The sequence below is a fragment of the Notothenia rossii genome (assembly GCF_949606895.1).
Source record: "Notothenia rossii genome assembly, chromosome: 3".
Lineage (NCBI taxonomy): Eukaryota > Metazoa > Chordata > Actinopteri > Perciformes > Nototheniidae > Notothenia > Notothenia rossii.
The window spans coordinates 63,325,869-63,351,988 of record NC_136901.1 but is presented as its reverse complement, the minus strand read 5'-3'; the positions used below and the strand labels follow the sequence as shown (position 1 = coordinate 63,351,988).

At 39.9% G+C, this 26,120-nt stretch overlaps 1 protein-coding gene across 1 annotated transcript in view; it reads left to right on the top strand.

Moving 5' to 3' along the window:
- The window catches only part of polr1a (RNA polymerase I subunit A), a 148,422-nt gene that overhangs the window by 66,359 nt on the left and 55,943 nt on the right, over positions 1 to 26,120 (top strand). Inside the window, exons 25-28 of the mRNA XM_079670210.1 lie at positions 7,335 to 7,458; positions 22,408 to 22,508; positions 23,249 to 23,448; positions 23,778 to 23,945. Of these exons, the coding sequence (XP_079526336.1) occupies positions 7,335 to 7,458; positions 22,408 to 22,508; positions 23,249 to 23,448; positions 23,778 to 23,945 (593 nt within the window). The remainder of the gene's footprint in view (positions 1 to 7,334; positions 7,459 to 22,407; positions 22,509 to 23,248; positions 23,449 to 23,777; positions 23,946 to 26,120) is intronic.

Genomic DNA, 26,120 nt, shown 5'->3' with positions numbered 1-26,120 from the left:
GTGTATCTTGACCTGGTGGCAGGCACAGATGGAGGTGGAGGCAGCTGTAGTGATGCTGGTCCTCTGGTCCTTTGTGGTGATGGCTCTGGTGAAGGCCCTTGAGCCAAAGTAGATCTTGACCTGTGGGCCGGCACAGATGGATGTTCTGGCTGCTGGATAAACACCACCTGTGAGCCACTAGGCCCAGGCAGCTGTGAAACATCTCTTTAAAAAAAATTAAAATGTAGGACAATAATTACAACTAATTTCCTTGAAATAAAGTTCAAGTAAAATGTTGCTCAAGCACAAATAACAATGCACACATAAAAAGAAAGTTTGGGAGGTTGGACAGGAGTCTCTCTCTCACACACACACACACACACACACACACACACACACACACACACACACACACACACACACACACACACACACACACAGGTATTTCCAGTTACTTTACATTCAGTATAAAATCAAAGACACACACATACATACATCTGATTACAAAGTCTCATCTGTACAGGATGGTAAAATAATCACAAGCACACATAAATAAATCTATGACAAAGTCTCATCTGTACAGAACAGTATGATAAAATAATCAATGGCAAAAACATGTATATAGCCACTGTAAATGTCTCCGTTGTGGGACGAATGAATGATTAATTTAATCATCTACACATGTAATCTCACTTTAAACACCAAAATAACGTTAACACAGAGTAAACATTTGCTAATGGAGAGTCTATTTTGTCCCAAGAAAAAGTTCATGACTATCGATAAAAGATATATCAATAAACCTATTGTTCATTTTCGCGGTATTCCCCACACATTGCAAGTACACCATTACTGTAATATTTACACCTACCCATGTCCAAATGGATCCTTGTTGTTGTCTTTGTATTCTTCTTCTTCAGAAGAGTTGAAGACTTCAGGTTCTGAGGCTCTATCTTCACTGCTGCTAGCGAAAAAAATCTCTAGCGAAGTCGGCAACTGTAACGTTTTTTTTAGCCATTTTCTCTGTCTCTCTCTCTCCTCACAGACGTAAACTGATGGAAGACACGTGTTTTATGTTTTTCTTTTTACTTGGTGGGTAGGTCCTTAGTGATTTTTCGATGTCCATTGGTCATTTCAGACCATCATGGCTACCGGCCGAGATTTCCTTGACGGACACACGAATCCACCAATCCCACACAGTGTAAAGTCAAGCTGCTTTGAGCGGCCATATTGGCTGCTGTGCCATGGGCTGCAGTCGAATAGTCCATTTAGCTTAGGAACCTTCCTAACCGAGTGAAATGACCCGGAAGTCCCTCAGTGGCAGCCATGATAAGTGCCGTTCAAATTCTCTAGAATGATAGGAAAGGAGGTTTCAAACTTCCTTTATAACCTCCTTTAGCTTAGGAACCACTGGACCTCCCTTACCGAAAGGAGAGGAGAAAATGCTGCCCCACAATGCCTTGCAGCCGCAGCATTTGCCGTCACACAACAGTTGGCCGTTCACGGAAACAACCGATTATGACGGAGAAATGATATCATGAAAGTTATGGTGCTTATTAAGCATTTTAAAACGTACAGTGGGAAAAAAAGTATTTAGTCAGCCACCAATTGTGCAAGTTCTCCCACTTAAAAAGATGAGAGAGGCCTGTAATTTTCATCCTACGTACACTTCAACTATGAGGGACAGAATGGGGGGAAAGAATCCAGGAAATCACATTGTAGGATTTGTAATGAATTAATTGGTCAATTCCTCGGTAAAATAAGTATTTGGTCACCTACAAACAAACAAGATTTCTGGCTCTCACAGACCTGTAACTTCTTCTTTAAGAGCCTCCTCTGTCCTCCATTTGTTAACTGTATTAATGGCACCTGTTTGAACTCGTTATCAGTATAAAAGACACCTGTCCACAACCTCAAACAGTCACACTCCAAACTCCACTATGGCCAAGACCAAAGAGCTGTCAAAGGACACCAAAAACAAAATTGTAGACCTGCACCAGGCTGGGAAGACTGAATCTGCAATAGGTAAGCAGCTTGGTGTGAAGAAATCAACTGTGGGAGCAATTATTAGAAAATGGAAGACATACAAGACCACTGATAATCTCCCTCGATCTGGGGCTCCACGCAAGATCTCACCCCGTGGGGTCAAAATGATTACAAGAACGGCGAGCAAAAAATCCCAGAACCACACGGGGGGACCTAGTCAATGACCTGCAGAGACCTGGGACCAAAGTAACAAAGGCTACCATCAGTAAAACACTACGCTGCCAGGGACTCAAATCCTGCAGTGCCAGACGTGTCCCCCTGCTTAAGCGAGTACATGTCCAGGCCCGCCTGAAGTTTGCTAGAGAGCATTTAGATGATCCAGAAGAGGATTGGGAGAATGTCATATGGTCAGATGAAACCAAAATAGAACTTTTTGGTAAAAACTCAACTAGACGTGTTTGGAAGAGAAAGAATGCTGAGTTGCATCCAAAGAACACCATACCTACTGTGAAACATGGGGGTGGACACATCATGCTTTGGGGCTGTTTTTCTGCAAAGGGACCAGGACGACTGATCCGTGTAAAGGAAAGAACGAATGGGGCCATGTATCATGAGATTTTGAGTGACAACCTCCTTCCATCAGCAAGGGCATTGAAGATGAAACGTGGCTGGGTCTTTCAGCATGACAATGATCCCAAAGACACCGCCCGTCAACGAAGGAGTGGCTTCGTAAGAAGCATTTCAAGGTCCTGGAGTGGACTAGCCAGTCTCCAGATCTCAACCCCATAGAAAATCTTTGGAGGGAGTTGAAAGTCCGTGTTGCCCAGCAACAGCCCCAAAACATCACTGCTCTAGAGGAGATCTGCATGGAGGAATTGGCCAAAAATACCAGCAACAGTGTGTGAAAACCTTGTGAAGACAGAAAACGTTTGAACTCTGTCATTGCCAACAAAGGGTATATAACAAAGTATTGAGATGAACTTTTGTTATTGACCAAAAACTTATTTTCCACCATAATTTGCAAGTAAATTCTTTAAAAATCAGACAATGTGATTTTCTGGATTTTCTTTTCTCATTTTGTCTCTCATAGTTGAGGTATACCTAGGATGAAAATTACAGGCCTCATCTTTTTAAGTGGGAGAACTTGCACAATTGGTGGCTGACTAAATACTTGTTTGCCCCACTGTATGTGGTAAGTTGCCAAAGTGCTTTGTTTTGAACCTTCATCAGTATTATAATCAAAAAGAGAAATATGAATGTTACTTTTTTACTGAAATTATCAAATAAAGTCAACATTTCAGTCTTTACTGAGCTGTGTGGGGTTTGTTCAACTTTTAAAAGATGTTTGAATGGTGATATACACAGTGATAGATGTTAGGGACTAACGTTTATAATAAATACATTTGTATTTATTTTAAGATCTTTTCATAGTTCATACAATCATACGTATTGGGATCATTTGTATTAATGTGGACCGGAGGAAGAGGGTGACGAGCATACGTTTCACTTTCCTTCTTTATTTATATTCAAACTTTGGTCATGAAGAATATGTTTCTCTGTTGTCCACCTTCATAAAGCATAAAACAACAGCATCAGAGCACGGTTCCGAGTCTCTAGATGAGTTCACAGTAGGGCTGTGCAATTAATCATATTTTAATCACGATTATGAAAAAATACGATTATTTTGCCGGGTGCGCTTTCGCCCCTCCCTAAAAGCCCACTCGGCCACGTGGGAGTGACATGTGTTGTGAGTGTTCAGTGCAAGCAAAGATGTCAGAACAAGACAAGAGCAGCGACTCGTTAAAAAGAAGGGTCGCAGGGAGATTCCCAGTCGATCGCGAGATGTGTCTAAAAATAGAACAACAATATTCCCATATTCTAATATGTTTTATCGTTAAAGTCCTGTAACATAATCTTCCTTTGCCAGAATAATGCACTTGAATGCATCAAAGCTTTGTGATTGGCCGGCGTGACCCCATGTGTCGGGGGGTGGCTGGTAGGCAGTGGGCATAGTTTGCTGACGTTGTCCGTGTCAATAGGAGTGACAGTCCGCACACACACAAAACCGCAATTATGGCAGAAGCAAAAAAGCCCAAAATATATAATTTTCACTCCGAGTGGGAGGATGATTATTTTTTTATTTATTCCAATTCAAAGTCCATCTGTCTCATCTGCAATGCGAGCGTGGCTTTATCAAAGAAGGGTAATTTAGGAGCGGCATTTCAAAACTGCACAAACGCTACGGGACAGAATTCCCTCCTAATTCTTCCAAAAGGGGAGGGACCTGAAAGGACAGCTAAATGCACAACAGTCCATTTTCACCAGGCCCAACAACAAGAGCAAGGCTGCTTGTTGTAGAAAAAATGGTATAAGAATGCAAACAGTAAGATCTGTTCTGTTTAAATTGATTATAGTCTATTATCAATTCAGGTTAAGAAACTAGTGTTGCTTGCATCATATTTTAAAGGCATTTCTTTTTATACTCTTATAAAATGCAACAAAAAATGGGTTTGATTCTATTAATTTTGTCTTTTTTATTGCACTTTGGCAGCAGATTCCTGTGTAGCTTCAGATCTGAGTTGTCTTATTAGTAAACCTAATTTATAGTTTTGTAGCAACACTATTTTTATATAATGGCAAAGAAAGGGTTCAGAGTCTTTTCTTTTTTTCCTGTGTCATACTGTATGTGGCAACACTGCCACAAGTACCTCTTCAGAGAGGGTCTTCAGTACAGGTGGCAATATTGTCACCTGCCTGCGCTCATCTCTGAAACCAGACCATGTTAACAGGCTGGTGTTTCTTGCAAAAAAATCTTTAAGAGATGACATGAGCAGCCCTACCAGCATTTGCCATGGTGGTCAAAACATTTTTATTTGGTCTTAAATTGTAGTTCAACATATATTTCCTGTTACTTCTGGACCATGACGGTTGGCCAGCCTTCAAAGTTTAACTGAGTGGAATATGTTGAATATGTTTTACCAAAATGTTGGCTATATGTTAAGGAGTATCAGTAGGTTGTGACAGTGCACTGCAACATATTTGATTTAATTTATTTTGGTCTAATTTATTTTTATTTATCATATTAATATATGTTTAGTATGGTTTTGGAAGTGCGCTCCAACATATTTGTTGATCTTGTTTATTGGTAAAATATTATTTGTTTTAAAGTTCAATAAATGGTCAATGAATAATCGTCAAAATAATTGTGATATCAATTATTGACCCAAATAATCGTGATTATGATTTTTGCCATAATCGCACAGCCCTAGTTTACAGTAGTCGGTCGTTCTTATTATACATCCATTTTGTAGTCCGCTGTATAGAAAACTAATTTCCATAGTTTCCCCACAGCAGCAGCAGACGCACATTTATGACGTCCGCTGGCGCATCATAAACACATTGGATAGTGAAAGTGCATTCGGATTCTCTAAAGTACCACAGTCTCTTCTCCTAAGTCCTTTTGAAATCCCCTATCCACTATCCCTTAACCCCGTGACGATTCACACAGAGGTCAAGGAATAGACGATAGGGTTAGAATTTAGGAGCTGATTTTTGGATTATCCAACTGCAGCCCTGGTTACAGTCTCACAGGAGGTACTGCTGGAAAGCTACACTTCCAGCGATTCCGCGGATATCTGAATCATATTTCTACTCCTTATAATCGAAAATATATGATTTAATTACGTAAATTATGTGCACATGGACGCACTCCAGAGGGTTAAGAACGTTTACATTTAATGCTTGGGCTGATCATATCTGTAACTTTTGAGGAAGTTAGTCAGAAATAGCTTCTCCTTTTATATAGCATGGGTGTCAAAGTGTATAAGTCTGTGATTGCGGATTTCTACTACTATATAACTTGTAATACTTATAGCTTTTAGTTTGACTTCAATTTAAGGGAATAATATAGTTTTTAGGAAACTCACTTCCATTTAACGTATGCTTAATGAGCTAAACATAGTTCCTGTAATATAACCATGGCTGTACAGAGTGAATCTCATGAGTTATACAATAAAACTATTTTTCTAGAATGTACATTGGCGTTCAAATTGGTGAATGAAGTGCAAATAACAAGGTAATGTTCAGTATGGCAGAACATCTGTTCCCTGTAACTGGGACGGATGTGACACCTTTTTTAATAAATTGTCATAAAAGATGATTGTTATTCAAATGGATATAAAGGACCTTGAAACAAACAAAAAAACAGGCGTGCAGCAGAATTGAATCAAACCTCAGATAGACCTATAAAATGTTTGATTTGTGTTTTTGCATAACACAGTGCTGCGGTATTAGCACAGGTGCAGTTTCAACCACAGCCTGATAGCTAATCATAGAGAAAAGCCCGCATGATAACTAGTCCTCGACCTCTGTGTACAGAAAGAGTGCAGCCTTGTCAAATTCAGTGCTTTCTCCTCTGTGGATGCCACTGGCCAAAATGGCTGCCACAGTGAAGCTGTAGTTCATGGGCCCCACGGTGCTTCATCATGTCCACTGGGGATAAAAATGTAGTGTACTTCAGGAGGCATTGGCAGAACTTGTGTATTATTATTTATATATATATATATATATATATATATAATTATTATATGTAGTATTGTATGTCAATTTGCACATGTTCAGACTCTTACTTTTAGCTTTAGCCTGTTGTCTATAACTGATGCTGTGTCTCAATTCTAACACTTTTCTAAGTACACTGCCAGTTTGCACATTGTGAGCGTGCAGTGTGTGATTCAAAGGAAGTGATGATTGCCACATTTAGCTAGCTAGCTAGCTAGCAACATTAGGGTTCACAGCACAAAATCATTACAGACTCAACGATGGCTTATTTTACACAACAATATAGTGATATGTTTCTTTTTAATAGTGAAAAACAAAAATGTATAACTTTTGTTTAGTGGCATTATAGCAGTTGGCATTAAGCATGGAAGCAGAGGGAAAGTCTACGAAATATGATTGCTCACATTTCTTAAACTTCATTTATAACATAATGCATTTCGAAATAGTTTATGCCAGCAAGTCTTTTTCAGTTTTGGTTTGTCTAAGCTTTAAACAAACCTGATCCTCAGTCTGCATTAAAAGTGTTAGCAGGTGTCGTTTTAAGCTCAGCCATGCTAGCTATTTCCCACTGATTCATGTCTTTATCTTAAGCTAGGCTTATAGTATCTCTTGTAGCCTACAGTTAAAAAGTTTACTTCCAAAACTGCTCTTTTTATCTTCCTACCAAGGAAACATTATTATATCCTACAAACAAATAAAAAGTGTTTATGATTTAGATTAAAATGTCCCCACACAGTATAGACTTCCATTGAACACCATAGTTTAAAAAAAGCATGCATTACCTCACATTTGGTGTGTTTCCCCGTTCCCGTCAGGTGATCAGGAGGCTGCAGGGGCTGGACGAGGTGTTGCCCCGCCTGGACCCTCACTCTGCCGCTCGACACTTCGCCTCCATCCAGCGCTGGAAGGCCAAGAGAGAGGTGGCCTGTCCACGCAAAGGTACCGCACACAGTTTAGTTGATACTAAAAGTGCAAAAAACATGCATACAGATGTAGCACCTCATTTCGGACGTCCCTACCGCACCGCAGTGGGGCCGTGATCGGCACGGAGTCGATCCTTGCTGAAAGGAAAACCCCCGCATGACTTGATATGCCCCCTTGATAAGTTATAATGAAACCAGCTGCAATGGATCATGGATCCACCAGGGGGAGCAGTGATTAAAAAGCTGCCACACTGGAACTCATGTGAAATAAACAGCTGATAGATCTACAGGTAGGGCTGCTCGATTATGGCAAAAATCATAATCTCGATTACTTTGGTTAATAATTGATATCACGATTATTAAAAAACGATTATCCATTTACTTTGAAAACATATATTTATTGGAGAAAGAAATGTGAACAGTATGTTTTTAACAGTTGATTACCTCAAACTTTAAGTGTACCGTAATTTTCGGACTATAAGCCGCGCCTTTTCCCCCATTTTTCTACCCTGCGGCTTATATAACGGTGCGGCTAATCTATGGATTTTTACAGCTAACGGCCACTAGGGGGCCTCCTAAATCTATGGATTTTACAGGTTCCAGTCCACCACCTTTAACTCTATGGGCTCTATGGCCGGTCCGCGCCCCCCACCTTTAAGCGGCGGGCTCCAGCAGGAAAAGCTGGAGGCCGGAAAAGAGTGAGACAGGTAGCGCGCAAAAGTAAAAGTGGAACCAAGAGTGGTACGAGAGACAGAACGAGAGCAAGACAGACAGACATTACGAGAGCGAGACAGTTTGTCCCCGTACCACTGGTTGAAAACCACTGCTGTAGATCACTGCCGGTACGTGCGCTGAGAGCGCACCGTTTAAGTTTGAAAGTTGAAAAGTTTGTGTGTCTGAAATGCTATGTGATACAGTACAGTTTACACAGTACATGTTCTGTAGCTACTATTGCACTAAATGGTAACACTTGAATACGTTAAGCAAATAATATGCAACTTGTTTGTTGAAATGTTAATAAATGGGACCTTCCTCAAACAGCCATCTCTTTCCCGACAATCCCCTCTGTGCACGAACCCTTACATATGGTAATTAAACATTAAAACACCTGCGGCTTATAGTCCAGTGCGGCTTATATATGTACACATCATTCAATTTAGCTGCTGCGGCTTATATTCAGGTGCGCCTTATAGTCCAAAAATTACGGTAATTCAACTGAAAAACCAAAAAAAAAAAATTATTAAAAAAAGAAAAGAAGTAATAATAATAAAAAAATAATCATTTTATTTCGATTACGTTGTTTTCGTAACCGTTGCAAGTCATAATCGTAATTGCGATTTGAAATACGATTAATTGAGCAGCCCTATCTACAGGTATCTGATATAGCGGCCCTTTGTTAAGATCCATATGTCACGGATAGGATCATATTCTGTGCTAAATAAGAGACATGTAATCACTTACAAAACATCACATGTTGTTCAATCCACGTTGGCATACTACAAAAACAATGGGTTTGTTTTTTCCTCAGGAAATGCAGCTCAAACAAACAATTTTTAATCATCATCCTCACGATCATTTAATGTATCATATGTTCGCCGAATTGACATGAAAGCACTAACAAATATGAATATGCTCTAGTCAACTTCATTAACACTTTATTAACGTGCCTAAACTCAGTAATTCACAAAAAATAGGTTTATTTTTAATGGAGCCTCGTCATATCACCACGGGCAAACAATCATATTTACAGTGTTATTAGTTTACTGTATTATTAGTGTTTAATATTACTACTATAACAATCACACATTGAGTTCATTGTTGTGCGATGATAAAATCTGACCGATGTTTTTTTAAATAGTCTGAATGAAACTTGGCAGCTCTCAGGTGGTCAGCTGATCAGCTGTGTGTGACTCTCTTTGTTTACACACCTAATGGCCCATCAGCCACAGCTCTCCCTCCCCCCCTGTGATCGCCGACCCCCCCTGTGATCTCTCTTCTCCAGCAGTAAAGCTTAACTGTAGGCTTGGGTTTGCATATTTATGCAGACAGTGATCTGTCTCTTCCTCTCTGCCGCAGACAGCTGAGCGCTGTCAGACCGGACCATGGCTGTAAAGGAAGAGGGGTGTCTAGTTTCGGGACTCGTGACTCGACTCGGAATCGCGCACTGATTGATGCGACTCAGACTTGGACTCGTGAATTCTCGCGCACGGTGACTCGTGACTCGACTCGCGCACTGATTGAAGTGACTCGGACTTGGACTCCTGAATTTCGAGCAAGTTTTCTCTGGAGTCTGATGTCCTCTATCCTGGCGTATGCACCTGCGAGGCGAGTTCACGTACTGGGCCCCGCTATTCCAGTCTAGAGATGTCCAGAGACATACCCTGCATCCTGCTGTATGCTTTCACACATTCTGCTTCCACATTGGGAAAGATCAGCGCAAAATGCTCGTTATGTGGAAAAAAGATTGAAGAGCATGCTACGTAACACATTGCTCTAAGGATCGAGTTCAGACATATAGGCTATCATCAGAGTAACGTGATCTAATCAATAAATAAAGATTCAGCCGATAACACGAAAGCACATGGCTAATTAAAATGCAGAATGTCATCATTTTGCATGCTAAGTAGCCATGTGTTTTCTCTGGCTTTTCCTGTGCACACCGCAGCGGGGGCCTCTAAGCTCCGAAAACCGGTGTAAAAAAATTGTCGGTCTAGATTAGCAAGAACCGCATACGTCACGCTTACGGCGGAGACAGGGGCGGGATCAACCTAAGCAATAACAGTTTATTATGGCGAGTACGGCAAATGAAAGTTTTAACAAGCAGTAGCGCTGACCAAAGTGACTAGAACACAACCACACACTTATTAAAAAAAACACACTATAAAGTCAGGCAACAAGAACCAGGCTTAGTGTGATTCCGTTTATTTGTACCTTACTTTGACCATCTGTTCGCTGTCACTGATCATTCTGGAGAGCAGGCAGACGTTTTGTTTTGTGTTATAGCAGCTATCGGATGGAATCAATACATGGGCTGCACAGGTTGTCATGACTCATGTCAGATTATCACAAGAACACAGCAAAAACAGCCCATCCAAAAACTAGTAAAAAAATTATGAAAACAAGATGTTTTTGCTTGTTATGAGCAAAAACATCTGCCATAAGAACAAGTGAACACTAGCTTGGTAAGATATCTTGAAATAAGATGCAACATTTAGATACATGAGATCTTGAAACTAGCTTGGAGAACTAATTTTGAGCTTAATTTTTACCAGAATTAGGAAATCTTATGTTACAGAAATGAGCCAAAAATGATCAAAAACAGTATTTTACCCTCAAAATAAACTTTTAGATTTTTTAATTTCAGGAACATTTACCTTTATTTTAAGTTATATGATATGAGACTCTTACTTGAAATAAGATGTGCAAGTATGGCTTAAGTAAGCTGGAAATACTCCTATTAAGTATGTTCGTTTGCTGTACAAACTGGTTTTGCTAGTATTGGTTAGGTTTACCAGGCTAAGCTATTCTTCATTAGATCTCTCAAAGCTACAACAAACCCTTGTGTTCATTACAATGTCTTTGAAGGCTTAATAATAATACATTTTATTTAGAGGCACCTTTCAAGTCAACCAAGGACACCTTACAATTCATAAAATATTTTAAAAAAGGTTAAATATGGATAACATTTCTTCTACTGTCTGCAAGCTGAATTAAGAAATGTAATACACGCTACCTTTTATTTCTTTTTCACAATTCAATTAATTACCTGTGACTTGATAATTCTCGATTGTCGGCACGCTGATAACAATTTTTTTTTTTAAATGTCACTTCATATCAAAAAGGTTGCCGACCCCTGGTCTGGACTATCAAAGTTTGTAGACCTGTTCGCTATAAGACACAAAAATACATAATTACTTTTCAGAAACAGAATCAACTAGAAGGGCACACAAGAAAAACACGAGACATCATTTTAAACTGTACAAACTGCTCCAGAATTGAAGAAAAAAAACACTTTTCCCTGGCCCATGATATACCCTTCCACACAATTTCATATTCAAAAGCCTAGTTGTTTTTACCTTACAGTAATACACACAGCACCAAAAACATAACTTCCTTAGCAGAGATAATGAATGTTCTTCCTGGTACATATGCAGAGCTCATAGATAGATTTATTTTCCTTACACAGAGTCTGTAGGGTGCTGTTGGGATTGGCCATGGTTGCTGGACTGTCAGTGTCTGGAGTATCGACTCCTGCATCTGTTTTAAGTGTAAAATACAAAAACACAGATTTAGAATATCACAATATTTGATATTAATTGGTGTTACAGGAGTCAGGAAGTAGGATTGTTACAACACATTTAAGTTTCAATGCTTTAGGTCTCTATTTTGACGTCTCAAAAAGAAGTATGCCCCAAGCACATATGGCAAGAGCACATCGACTCACACTTGATATATCTTATTTGACCAAAATGCTTAAGGCGAGACACTACAGGTGAATAGGGTAATTTTTTTTAACTTAAAGATATCAGCTAGAAGTTTCTCCAGTTAATTACTTACAATAAGGCAATTGTTCTTTGTATTACAAGTTTTCTGAAATAGCATGTTTAAATATGCAAATGATTATCTCATTAAATATGCGCATATTTTAATACATTTCAGGAACACAATTCTGAACATTGGATAAAGTCAGGTTCAAAATTCTTGTCTCATTTTGTAGTCATATTAGAATCTAAGGCTTTTACAGAAGGGATTTTGGATATCTCTTTTTATCACTATAAATCTGAAAATACTGTCAACAGCCCTAAAATATAAATGTTCGCCATGTTAGTAGGTATAAAATGTTATATAATTCAGGCTATGAATGATATATGAACAAACCCTTCTGTAAAAGCTTTCATAATATTGATAGGAATATAACTGGAAGGTTTGGTGTATGTACGTGCAACTGAAGTGGACATTTCGAACTCAGAGTAGGAGAATAAACTCATTTTTTAAAAGACCTTTAAAGATTGCAGTGTGGCGCTAGCTAAACCCTCCTGTTCTTTGGATGACAGCTTGCACCTCGACGCACTCCGTGAAGGTATTTCATGTTCGGGGTCATTAGTTTTTTGTCTAACCTTGCTTCGTGCAAGTGACACTTGTTGTTGTCTTCTCCGTGACTGTTTTTTTCGCTGTTCTTTTGCCATTTTGAGATTAAAATTTCCAGCAGAAAGCTAACCAGGAAGTGTTTTAGCACACCACGTGACGCATCTGAACGAATCACGTTGTCAGAAATTGACACCAGCCAATGAGATTTCGTTTCTTGGTTTAAGACCCCTTTGTACTTTCACGATTGGTTGCTGATACAAAGAAAATGACCATATTTGGATCCGATGAGATTGTGCAGAAGAGACGGAGCTTTCCAACAATACCTCTGATGACATGGTGCAAACAGCGGTCGAGGTACTTTGTTACGTTAGAATGCTAACTTTTTGTGAATTTAGGAGAAATATACAGACGCAAATAGACAAACTATCGTAAATTAAACACCTAAATGTATATTTTGTACGTTTTCCTTCCAAAAGCCATGTTATGGAATCAAAATAGCACAAAATCTCAAAATTTACCAGTGCATGAAAAACGATGTTTTTGCCTGCCGTGCCTCGCCTTAAATGTGAAACCTCACCAGGAGCTCACAGAATAGTTTTGTATTTTGTACAAGACCCAATTATGTGACTTTATTATATTTGTGACTATCACAAGTCTATCAGAAATATGAATACCACAAAGGCGCACATTTGTAAATCCAAAGCTGGAACTTACCAGTATCTTTACTGCCCGAGCCTGGAATGCTACTTCCATCCGAGGACTGATCCAGAATGATTGTCGAGCCACTTGATTCCTCCGTGTCACTTCCCTGACCAACTCGGCGCTTCTTTGAATGTCTCCCACCGGGACTGGTCTTTTGGGGGGATCTCATATTTTGTAATCTTTTGTATAGCTGAGCATACACAGTGACCTGGGACAACACACATGAGTACAGCCTTCAAAGCTCTATTACAAATGCAGAAATTCAAATATCTATTGTAACCAACTGGATGCATTTCAACACTTAGCCGCAAAGTTTTCTTGCTGCCTCTGTCCTGCAGCATGGGGTAGTATTGAACTTTTCTCTTTGCCATAGCTGTAACTTCTGGCTTTGAAAGGTATCTGTCTGAGTCTTTATCCCCCTTTGCCCTCAGGATTGCAATCATACTTGTCATGGTGTTTCTTATGAGCCGGCATCTGAGGTCCTTTGACATTTGAAAGTCGCTCTCACAACCTTTCTTCGCCAATTCAAAGAACTGTTTTCGGACCTGCTCAAGTTCACTGTCAGTGTGCAACACATATTCTGGAAAGGATAACTTCACAACCTTTTCAGGGGTTTTGTACTTTGGAGGACATCCTTTCACAGGAGCGGATGTCTGTGGCAGGGACGACTCATTAGTAGAAGCAGGACTTCCCATTGGTTCTGAGTCTTTTAGGCAAGGTTCCTTTAAAATAAAAAAAAGTCATGGTGAAAAAATCAACCTAAACTGCAATGACTTTTTTTTTTATATGTTTGTGTGAATTTGGGAGAGTCATTTCTATTTTTGTGAATTTGTCAATCTTATTTTCCCCATTCATATTGAGACTAATTTCATTGAATTAGTTATGCAATGTCATTGAAAGACTGACCTCATCCAATTCAGCATGACATGCATGCCAAACCGCTTTTCTCCGAAATAAGTTTTCTGGGCCGGGGAAAAGATCGTGCAGGTCCTCACGGGACAGGGTGCTCATAGTTCCTTCACTGATGTTTGCAGCTGTGAACAAATTCAAGGAGACATGTAGCGGGATTATAAAATATGTTGAAATGATATTAGACTTCTAGTGCTGTAGTCATTTAAGACAACAAAACAACAAAGGAAGAAAACACACACAGAGACACACATTTAACACAACTCCTTTCACAGCTGTAATACATTCATGAACTTGAGATATTTGTTTTAACAGATTTACACATACAGAAACATACATGATGCAATTTCATTCACATACATTCAAAAAGTGATGTGTAACTGCAGGTGGTAAAAAAATACATTTATTTTGACTAGCTCTAGTTCATGACCCTTAGTTGATGCCATAGTTTTATAACTATTTTTTGGGAAATGTGCCAATCAGATGCATTTTTCCAATGCAGTTATTCAATTACACAATCTAATTATATGATTCAAATTCAGTTTGTCATACAAATATTCAAGTTGAGCAATTCATATTCAAATATAAATCATATTGAATGTCTAATGACATTGCTTTCCAAATTATTTAGTTTATTTAATGTTACACGTAATTCAACAGTGCACTGGGTCCCCAGCAATAACTTTACACCCCCCAGGTGAGAAGTGAAATGAACTACCAATTGTATAAATATGCTATGACAGGCAAAGAGCTAACATGCATTATAATTCATTGTTTAAAACAGGACTAGGCTAATTGCTGACAACTACACACACAGCAGAGAGAGCCTAACTTACAGACCCGTTTTGTGCATCAACTACATTTAACAATAATAATTGCATACATTACCCCTTAAAATACACAGCCACATCATCAAGTTGGTCCATGCTGTTAGCTGACCTAGCTAATTAGCTCGCCTCAGCTAACGTTAGCACTGCTATCCTAGCGGCTGGAAGCTTCACACACAAAATAAAACATTTATCACTGAACGTGGATACTTAAAAACGCATGTCATGTCAACAACAAATATTAATTAAATGTCGAATATAGATTACTTACATGAAACACGTCTTCAAACCAGGGGGAGTCAATGTTTAGGCAGGTCGTGACGTGACGTGTTCAGCTCTAACGGTCCACATACTAAAGAGGGAGAATAACGCCGGAAGGTGCCTCAGGAAGCAGCCGAAGAAGAAAAAATACCCGCGTGTTCTTTCTTTGATGAGCCTGCCTTGACGTGGCTGGAGCTGGACCGGAGCCTCGTGTGTGGACCATAGGTGTACGTACCGTCAATCCTTCCTCTGCCCATTCGTCTTGAAGAAGATGTGCGTACAAAAAATAAAGTTCTCTTTATGTGATAGTAATAAGAGTTAAACACCCGGTACTCACTGGCACAACCATCAATGCCACATACCACACGAAAGTCAGGGCTTCGACTGTGCATAGAATTACGGTACGTCCACACAGCAGCTTTAAACAAATCTTCCAACGCTTCCAACGCTTCTCTGCCCATTGACTTTGAATGGGGATGACGTCACTTTGCCTCGCTTTTCGCCGAACTGCATTGTGGGGAAGCGAAGCCAAGATTTTCAGGATTTTCAGGATTCAAAAGTTGAGCAATGTTCAACTTTTGAAGCTGAGCTGGAAGCGTCTGCCAAATCTGACAGTACAAGCGCTAGCCATAGTAGCCAATCAAACCGCGTGCAAGCTGGGAGAGCCAGACCGCAGTTCATTTCCTCATATTCCAAACGAGAAATGACGGTAGCAAATCACCCGGTTCTTTACGACCAGAACTATTTACCGGGATACAAACAGGAGGAACCAGGCATGGAGGGAGGTGGCAGAGACAGTGTTTGAAACTGGTAGGTTTTCGCCTGTTTGGGGAGTTTATATATATATATTGCTCGCATAAAATCCCCGGGGTTTTTTGCTTTGTATGCCGGGGGCGGGAGATTCATGTGATTGGTTGTTGGTCGCGTTGCTCGCAAAAAATCCCCAAGCTCTCAGACACGCCCAGCTCCAAGATTTTCAAGATTTTTTCAAAGCTGCTGTGTGGACGTACCGTGACTCTCCAAGGCCAACCGGAAACACGTGAAATGATGGGCACAAACAACCAAACTACTGCGAATATCTCTGCAGCTGAAATGGTCTGTGCGACACAGGAACATTCTTCAGTGATCCAAGAGGGTTCAACCATCATCCCTCAAATGGTATGTCATAATTCGGGGTGTTCAGGCCATGTCTATATGTATAGAAATCATATTATTTAAACCGATCTTTCGTCCCCCATTAAAACATTTTCATGATGACCTGCAGAAAGTTAGAAAATGAAATTATTGTTCCCTTAGAAGTCTTGTTTCACAGCTAATGAAAAAAAGTGAATGAGTGTTAGCTATGTAAATATTAAACATGTTGGAATAGATATGTTTTATATATATTAAGATAAATAGAGATATGTATCTGTTTCAGGTTGGGTTTCAAGAAGGTCGAGAGGGTCATGTGAACATGGACCTTTTCAAACAAGCAACTGCATTTCTTCTCCAAGCTAGAGAAACCCATCGACTAACACAGGTAATTTAAACAGTTTTTCTTACAATGAATTATATGTCAATGTCAGTAACAAGTGTAACTGAAGTAAGCTTAAAAGGCACACAATGCAGGATTTTCCACCAAAAAAAATGCATATACAAATACCAAATAATCCTTCTCAATCATTCTTTGTCACCCAATAGAAAGTGTGTGGCTTCCAACAAACTACACATCCTGCATAGCATGCCTTTTAAAATATAAAGAATTACCTAAAGTATGTGGAAGCAGCTGAAAATAATGGGCTGAATGGAATGTTATACTACAGTGTTTGGTTGATGTTGCAAAATCTAAATCAGAGATGGAACAATATATGATTTACAACAATAGGTTGATTTTGGTAGATTTCCATATTGATAATTATAAAGAGGTTTAACATTCCATTCTACCCCAAATCCAACTGTTGCATGTTCCGCACATTACCTAAAAAGCATGTCCATTCCATTTTGTTGAGATTTGTTTTTCCACTCTCCACAGAGAGCTGTCAACCACGTGGTGAATGGAGTACAGCAATATCAGGCGTCATTATTGGAGCACCTAAAACATCTAATAAGTAATGTGATTGAGAGACATCCGGGGGATCTGGATCAACTGAATAGTGACGCAATGGGTATATTTGACCAGTTTGTTGACCCTTTCAATCAAGTTGCTACAGCACATTTGCAGAATAAGACAATCAAAGAACTGCTTAAACCAGTTAAACCAGAGATTATCACCACAAAACATTCGGTATGTTATGTGAAAATTGGAGACTCCAGAGTACTTGCCATTAAAACCAGGGCTTTTATTATATTTCGTTGGTAAAAAGTTTAGAGCAGTTGCTGATCCATCCAAGAATTCTTGCAATGATTGAAGAGGGCCCAAAGCCATGCAAGAATGGTTTTGTTCATGACTTAATTGATGGGGACATTTTTAAGTCACATCCACTGTTTTTGAAATTTCCAACAGCATTGCAGTTAATTTTATATACAGATGAAATTGATGATTTATTACACCTTAGTTAATATACACTCTAAATATGGATCAAGACTTTCTGCCATTCGCCTGCTTGTTATGGTTAAAACCAAGGACCTTTCAGGTTGTGGTATAGATAAGATATTTGAGAGAATTCATCAAGACCTTATTGAGCTGTATAATGGTGTTGAGGTTGTCACTGCAAAATGGTCCGATGACAGTTTATGGGGCGCTTATGGCTGTGTATGGCGACACTCCAGCTCAACACGAAGTGGCTGGATTTAAAAAAGGCGTGGGGTTTGCCTACAGTAAATGCAGGCACTGTGAATGCAACTTTGAAGACATGCAGGGACAATTTAATGAAGAGCTGTTTGTTAAAAGGACCATGGCAAGTCATATCAGGCAATGTGCTGACATTGAAAAGGCAAGCACTGACTTTCTCAAAGAAAATCTTAAAACAACATATGGTATAAACAGGAGAAGCAAAGTTACAGAATCTCCTCATTTTGATTTAATCAATCAAATGCCACAAGACATTATGCATGTAATTCTCAAAGGTGTTGCTCCATATGAAATCAAATGTGCTTTAAAGCATCTTGTACTTTCAGGTCTTATGGATTTAGACACATTTAATAGTGCATTAATTGGTTTCCCTTATTCTCCTGTGGATGCAAGGGATAAGCCATCCCCCATATCTGTAAATACGCTGTCATCAAATGACAATAAACTGAAACAGTCTGCTGGGCAGATGCTGATCTTGTTAAAGATCCTGCCATTTCACATTGACACAGTTGGAGAAAATGAATACACAAAAATGCTGCTTGAGTTATTAGAGATTGTCAACATTCTGTTTTCACCTATTATTGCTCTTTCAACTCTCTCAAGGCTAAAGCTTCTAATAGAGCAACACCTAAAACATTTCAAACAACTTTTTCCAGATGTAAATATCATACTTAAGCAGCATTACCTTCTGCATCTTCCCTACCAGATAAAAGCACTCGGCCCTACAGTGAGGCATATGTGTATGCGCTTTGAGTCAAAGCATTGTTTTTTCAAGCAGTGGGCTTTGAAAAGAAGTTTTAAGAATATTTGTAAATCCCTTGTGAAGCACAACCAACTTTATGTAGCCTGAATATTCATGAGAAACATCCAATTATTTCAGGTGAATTTGAAATGGGCCCAGTCTCTGAGGTGAAAAATGTTAACTATGTTGAAGGAAAAATTAAAGACTTCTTTGGAATAGAGCAAGTTGAATGTATTGTTTCAGTACCGTGGATTATGCAATATGGAAATAAGTATACATGTGGAAAGACTTTGGTTATTTCTAATGTCAACAATAACATTCCAGAGTTTGGACTTGTGAAAAACATTTATATTGTAAATACGTCAATGTACTGTTTTGAATGCTGGCCTCTCTCTACAGTTGAATGGAATGATCATTATTTAGCTTATGAGGTGGAAGTTCCCTCCCTAGCTCAAGCCAATTGTTTGGTAGATTCTGAACAACTTATTGATTATACAGCATATTACTATTAGACCTACAACAACACCAAGTACATTCCAATTAAATATGATCTGACAGATATCATTGCGCCTCACTCCCTTCATACAATGTGAGTTTGTGAAGATTGCAATAAATGACACTGTTCTACATTTTATTAGCCCTGTATTCTGATGTGACTGATGCACTGTTTTCTGATGTGAGTTTTTCCAATAAAAATGTGTTTTCTAAAAACAAGTAATGGTTATTTCTTGAAACAAGATAATTCATCTTTTACAAACACCACAGGAGCTTACATACTGTATATACCTGCAAGTCTTGGGACATGTCAAAAAAACCTGTTTCACCTGAGATACAACTCAAAATAAGATATTTTCAAGAGTATTTGACTTAACAAGACACTTAAGATGCAATGTCTAAAAACAAGACATTATATCTCACTGCATTGTTACTACTTAAGTTATTATGTCTTATATCAAGTGTAAAGACGTATTCTGACTTGAAATTAGACAAATATACTTAGTAAGATTTTGAGTTTTTGCAGTGAAGAATCATAATGAAATATATGCCGTTAAAATGTGCCGGCTTATGCCACAATAGGATAGCAACAAGTAGTCAAGATAGTCAGTTTAGCTTCGGTTGCTTTGCTAACATCACCCATTTTATACCAGGGAAACTTTCATAACTGCGTTTTGATGCCAAACAGCGGGCAGCACTGCAGGTAAATGCAGCTGAAACACATTAATAAACAATGAACCACGGCAATCTGGAGAAATGTACTAGGGTTGAGAAGTAGTTATTTAATTTAATCTGGCTTCGTATGATTAAAAGCAACACGATCATCGACCCGACGGCGTTGGGGAGAAAATCAGCGACGTAAGGTGACGTCATTTGCAGCGGCAGCACCAGTCGGGCTCTGGACGGAGTGAAGAAAACGGGGGCTGAAAAGAAAAAAAGGTTCCGAACCAGAAAAGTGGGAACCGCGTTGGTGTGAAAGGGGCATGATAAGCACCGTTTTTTCCTGTTCACACCGCAGCGGAGCCGGCTCTAAGCACCGAAAACCGGTGCACCAAAAGATTGTCGGTCTAGAACAGGGTCGGCAGGGGGGGGGGGGGGGGGGGGGGGGGGGTTTGAGGAGCTTGACGCCCGTCAACCATCAGCAGGAGGGCGGGGGAGCCTCGCTGCGGGGAAGCAGTGTGTGGACCTGTCAGCGCAACTTAAATGATGCCAAATTTAACAAACACATTTAAATTATTGGTTTAAACGGCATAATAATAAGGACGATCGTCCGTTCTGTGATTCTCCAGAGCACACATATTATGATATTAGGGTCATGCAGAGTGAAATGAGATCGCTGTCCCTTTTAAGAGAGAGAGAGAGGGGTGTGGCTTGTGCATGTGTGTTTGTGGATGGGAGAGCGACAGTGAGGGAGCGTGTGTCTGTTTCTGGAAGTGAAACGAGGAAGCAGAAAAACAGAGGTCTGTGATGTATTTTGTGAAACAGAAGAACAGCTAAATAAATGCAACGGCCTCCCAAGAAGAGCTCGCCTCTCTCCAGTAATTTAAGCTAAAGTGGGTTATTGAACCTGAAGCTTGTTGCTTCTGCCCTCCTCGACTACGGTCTGGGAGCCGACAGGAAAGTTCAGCACAAAGCATTTGTAATATGCTACAAAGGGGCATGTCCGCCCCATATTATTTCGATGAGAGACGAGCAGATCGCCACTGGGTTTTCAACTAAATACACAGCCACGCAAAAACTGCGGCATTTGTACAGCTCCTTATGGGTACTGCAATTAGTGAAATGCTTTCCTCTGTGGTGAAACGATCAGCACTGCACCACGGAGGAAAGCGGCAGAAAGTCGCCTGGAGTTAAAGAGAGCTGGGCTGCGTTGCGTGCATGGCTTCCTTCTGCAGGTAACGGGGAGATGCGCTCTGGCGGCGGTCTTGTTCAGGATCCGAAAATACAATTTAAATATTTTGCACACTTATTCCACTTATTTTCCGGTTAGTACTCGTCCCCTTTGTGTGTTATGAAGGTTTTTATGCATGTAAACGGTCTGCAGAGTCAAACCCTCAAAGTACACCCTGTAGCGAGTAAAACTCTAACACAGAAAACACCTCCCCAAAACGCCTCGTTGGAGATACGTCACTGTCCATTGATTCTTCCGGGTAACTCATGATGTCATGCGTTACCCCGAACCAAATGGACCAATCCGTGGAGCCGTTACGTTACGTCCGCGGAGCCGTTACGTTAAGCCCCCCGCTGATTGGTCCTCACACACACACTCAGTGCATGCAGCTCTGCTGATCTCTCCTCCCTGGCTGCAGGCTGATTAACAGACAGTTGGGATCGCGGCAAAATTCTCTCTGCAGACCCATTCTCACAGCGTTTATCAACCTTTTTCTTACTCAATATCAAGCCACACTTTTTTTTTTTTACTTCGGCTGTGACTTTGTGTGTGCTCAGGGTGAGTTTGGCTGTGTTTCGCTGTCGCTAAACAAGGAAACAACACCTCCACGGAGCGCAGCGCGATTCACAACGTCCCGACCAATCAGAGCACACTGTGCTCACAGGGAGGGTGGGGGCTGGAGTTACTGGAGTCGTTAAAGGCAGAGAGTGAAATTCAGTGAATACACGTAGTTTACAGAGATGCTGTATGAGAAACCAATGTGAGTTTGGAAAATTGCACAATATAAATCTATTCTGGTAGACCTCAACAATGGAATTATGATCAGTGGAAATGGCCATGACATGGGACCTTTAACTTAACATCCTGCTTTCAAAGCTTTACTTAATTCTAGTACAGCAGTATTGGCATCAAATCAAAATACCAAAAATAGTAGCATGTTTTATCATCGGATTATAGTTATTGATATTACTTTAGTAATGTTTCAATACTACGATTCAATTTATTTTTATAACCAAAGAAATACATGGTAAATTCATTGTGATCACCTTGTGTTTTGTTTATCTGAATCTGTGAAGTTATCAACTGAATATAGTGGAGTAAAAACAACATATTTCCCTTTAAATAGTAGTGAAGTAGAAGTAGCATGAGCAGCCTCCTCAAGTACTGTACTTAAGTACTTATTGACCTCAAAAGTGTACTTAAGTACAATAATGTACTTAGTTTCTGTCCATCACTGCTGTCATGTTATATTTGTGTATCTGTGTTTGAATGTGTGGCAGGAGCGTTCCTGCTGTATTCTCAAAAGAAGTTGGCCCATCTGGAGCAGACAGAACAAGGAGGAGAACCAGATGTCTGCGGTCGAAAGGCTTCTATACTACAGGTGCTAAATTACACAAAAGATCTGCCAGTTCTAGTGCTTCACTCTGTTCATGTAGGAGCCAAAATGCTTATCTGGCGGCTTCTTAGAAATGTAGTTACTACATTCCCCACAGCCTCAGTACCAGAGGTGGAAGAAGTACTCTTGTTTTAAATACTAGTAGAAGTGCCAGAGTGTAGGAATACTCTGTTACAAGTAAAAGTCAATTAAAATTAAATTCAAAAATGTTACTCAAATAAAAGTAGAAAAGTATTGGCATCAAAATATAGGTAAAGTACCAAAAGTAAAACTAATCATTATGCAGATTGGTCCATTTCACAATAATATATATGATGTGTTTTATAATGATTGATCATGAAAGTGTTCTCAAAGCTGGTAAAGGTGCAGCTACTTTGAATGACTTTGTATACTGCAGGGCAGCTTGTGGATTTACTCCAGGTGGAACTAAAGTCTGATTTAACACTTGATTATACTTCACATCATTAATCAAAATCTGTAACTAAAGGTGTTAAATACATGTAGTGGAGTAAAAGTACACAATTTACCTCTGAATTGTAGTGGGGTAGAAGTTAAAAGTAGCAACAAATGGAAATACTCAGATAAAGTACAAGTACCTCAAAATTGCACTTAAGTACAGCAGTTGAATAAATCTACATTACTTTGCACCATTGCTCAGTACACAATGGATGCATCATGGTAACCTTGTCCAACCAAACTGTTCCTCTCCGCTCCCCACTGCGCAGCTCATACAGCAGTGGCAGGCTCTGGATGATTCCAGCAGATCCAAGTACAGCAGGAAGTCCTCCCGCTGCCCCGAGCCCTCTCTGGGCCAGTTACGGCCCGACGTCTGCTTCGGATCGGTCTCTGAAAACTTCCACAGCATCACAGAGAAATACCTGCAGAGCGAAGGAAGGCGGAAACAGGACAGCATCGACACAAACAGGTACTGAATGTGAGGGTTTTAAATGTGGCAAAACTGTAGTACAACTTCATGAAACCAAGAAATCCTTACCTTTTTAATCATGAGCCAAATATGCAAGGGTGATGGATGTTAAATATTTTTTCTTGAAGTGTGTCATTCTGGTCCTAAGCAAAGGATCCTGTTTTGTTTGATGTAACTACAAAGACGTTTAAAATGTCAAGGTATTGTTTGTGAAGCTTCTGTTTACAGTGTCTATTTTTAAGGGGTTTCCCATTTCTTTCCTTTTTCACCTGTTTTGTCTATTTGTAAGGTAAATGAAGCCTCATGCCTCTCTTTCACTCTGTGTTCAGCCTCCGTCAGCTGCTGCACTACAAGTGGCAGCGCTCACTGTGTGACCCGGGGGAAGCAGTGGGTCTGCTTGCAGCTCAGTCTATAGGGGAGCCCTCCACCCAGATGACCCTCAACACCTTCCACTTTGCCGGCAGAGGAGAGATGAACGTGACTCTGGGAATCCCTCGGTACGTCGCCTTTACGCCTAACTCATTAATCACTTTATAGACTGTATAAGAGATAATATGCAGTGAGTCAGTTATTATAGCCAAAAGAATCCCAACAGGTTCTATTAACCAGTCTTTAAAAAAACGGCTGAGCCCATACTGGTTCCTGTTAGTGTTTACTTCCTGTGTGTCTTCTTCTGCGGAGATTAAATTGACCGGACTTCTTTCTGCGGATCGATATTACTGTTTATTGTCCCTTGATAAGAGCGTTCTTAGCAGCTGCATGCTATCAAAAAAAAGAGCAGAATGATGAATTTAAAGATTGACCTATCAGAGTCAAGCTTTCAACTGAGCTGTGTATTAATAGAGTGGTTCAGTGATTACATTTTTTGTTTACCGACGCGGAAGTTAGCATCGCACTGGTTCCATCGACAAAAAGCAAAGGGATTGAGTACGACACAGGTTCATCTCCACATATTAACACCACTTTTATAATAGTTGAAGCGCAAATGCAATAACCAGATGTAAAAAGCTAACGCTAGGCTATAAACAAACTACATCACGGTCGCATGGTTGCTCATTGCAGGTGTCACACTTAAGCTGGCTATTGTTCGGCATAATGTTGTTTAGCAGTCTCATTTCGTCACTCTTTTGACACATTCACAGCTTCAGACTTTCCCCAGTGAGGTCATTGCTGACGTATTTTACGTTGAGGAATGAAACATGAAAATCTCTTCACCTTGGCTCACAAAAACCTTTGACTTCAAGACAAGTGCTCAAATGCTTACTAATTTCAGGGTTTTAGGACTCGCTCCTTCACCACTTTAAATAAAAAAAGTTTGGACATCTTCAATTAGCACATGACTGTTTTATTAAACAAAATACCTTTCCTAAAAAGACATTGTCTACTTACTTATCCCTGCTTCATCTGCCCGAGCCTTCCCTCAGACCAGTGTTTCACCTAGGATGGAGTCATAGCAGCGGTGCTAAGGCACGTGGGCCCAGCATAATGTGAGCGCGGAGCACGTGGAATTTTTTAGTGTGTGCACATGCGAAGTGCACCCCGCCAATTTGTTTCTGTGTCAGCACAAGAAAGGCTCTTGAGGCCTAGTACCAGGGCCGGTTCTAGCCAATTTGCTGCCCTAGGTGAGATTTTATACAGTATGTAAAGAATAAAGGAAAAATCTCTACAAGGCAAATACACTACAAAAACAGAAACGTATTGACATAGGTAATATACGTCAAAATGGCTTCAAATGTATTCATTATTGTATGAACATGTTTGAATTGGGGGGTGGACGTCACATCCTCTAGGGGGGTCCTGGGGTATGCCCCCCCCGGAAAGATTTTTTTTTTGAACATTTTAAATAAAAATGCTTCAATCTGGTGCACTTTGAGCACACAATTACTAGAGACCTGATCTAGGAGTTACAACTCTAAAACACCCATATGAAAAAGATCGGTTTACATTTTAATAATCAAATAAGTATATGAACCAGTATTAATTTCGTCAACGAAAACTATGACGAAAGATTTTCGTCCACGGCCTTTTTTACATCACTAAGACGAGACGATGACGAGCTAAAGATAAATTCTTGATAACGAAAACTTTGACGAAATGTATATTTAGTTTTCGTTGACGAGACGGGACTAAGGTGTTAATGGTGGACTAACGGACATTCAAAATGCAGGGTATTTTTTCACACAATTGTCCGTCTTGTCTGTCAAAATGCATCTTACGTTTCTAACTTGCAATATCATTATTTCCGCTCTCTTCACTCCAGAAGAGCGATCTCCCTGTGTCTCTCTGTGTGCGGGGGGCGGGGCCTAACAGACACGCTGCAGCGGCACACAGAGATCTGCCGGGGACGGAGCGTTCAGAACGGAGTGGGACACATGCTGGAGTCCTTCAAGTTTGAATGACTTTGTATACTGCAGGGTAGCTTGTGAATTTACTCAAGGTGGAACTAAAGTCTGGTTTAACACTTGATTAGATTTCACATCATGCATCCACATCTGTAAAGTAACTAAAGGTATTAAATACAGATGTGGAGTAGAAACATAGTAGCAACACATTTAAATACTCCAGTAAAGTACAAGTACCTCAACATTGTACTCAAGTACAGTACAATATTTTAACATAATTATATATATTTCATTTATTTCACATTTAAATAAAGCAATTAATTCGGTTAA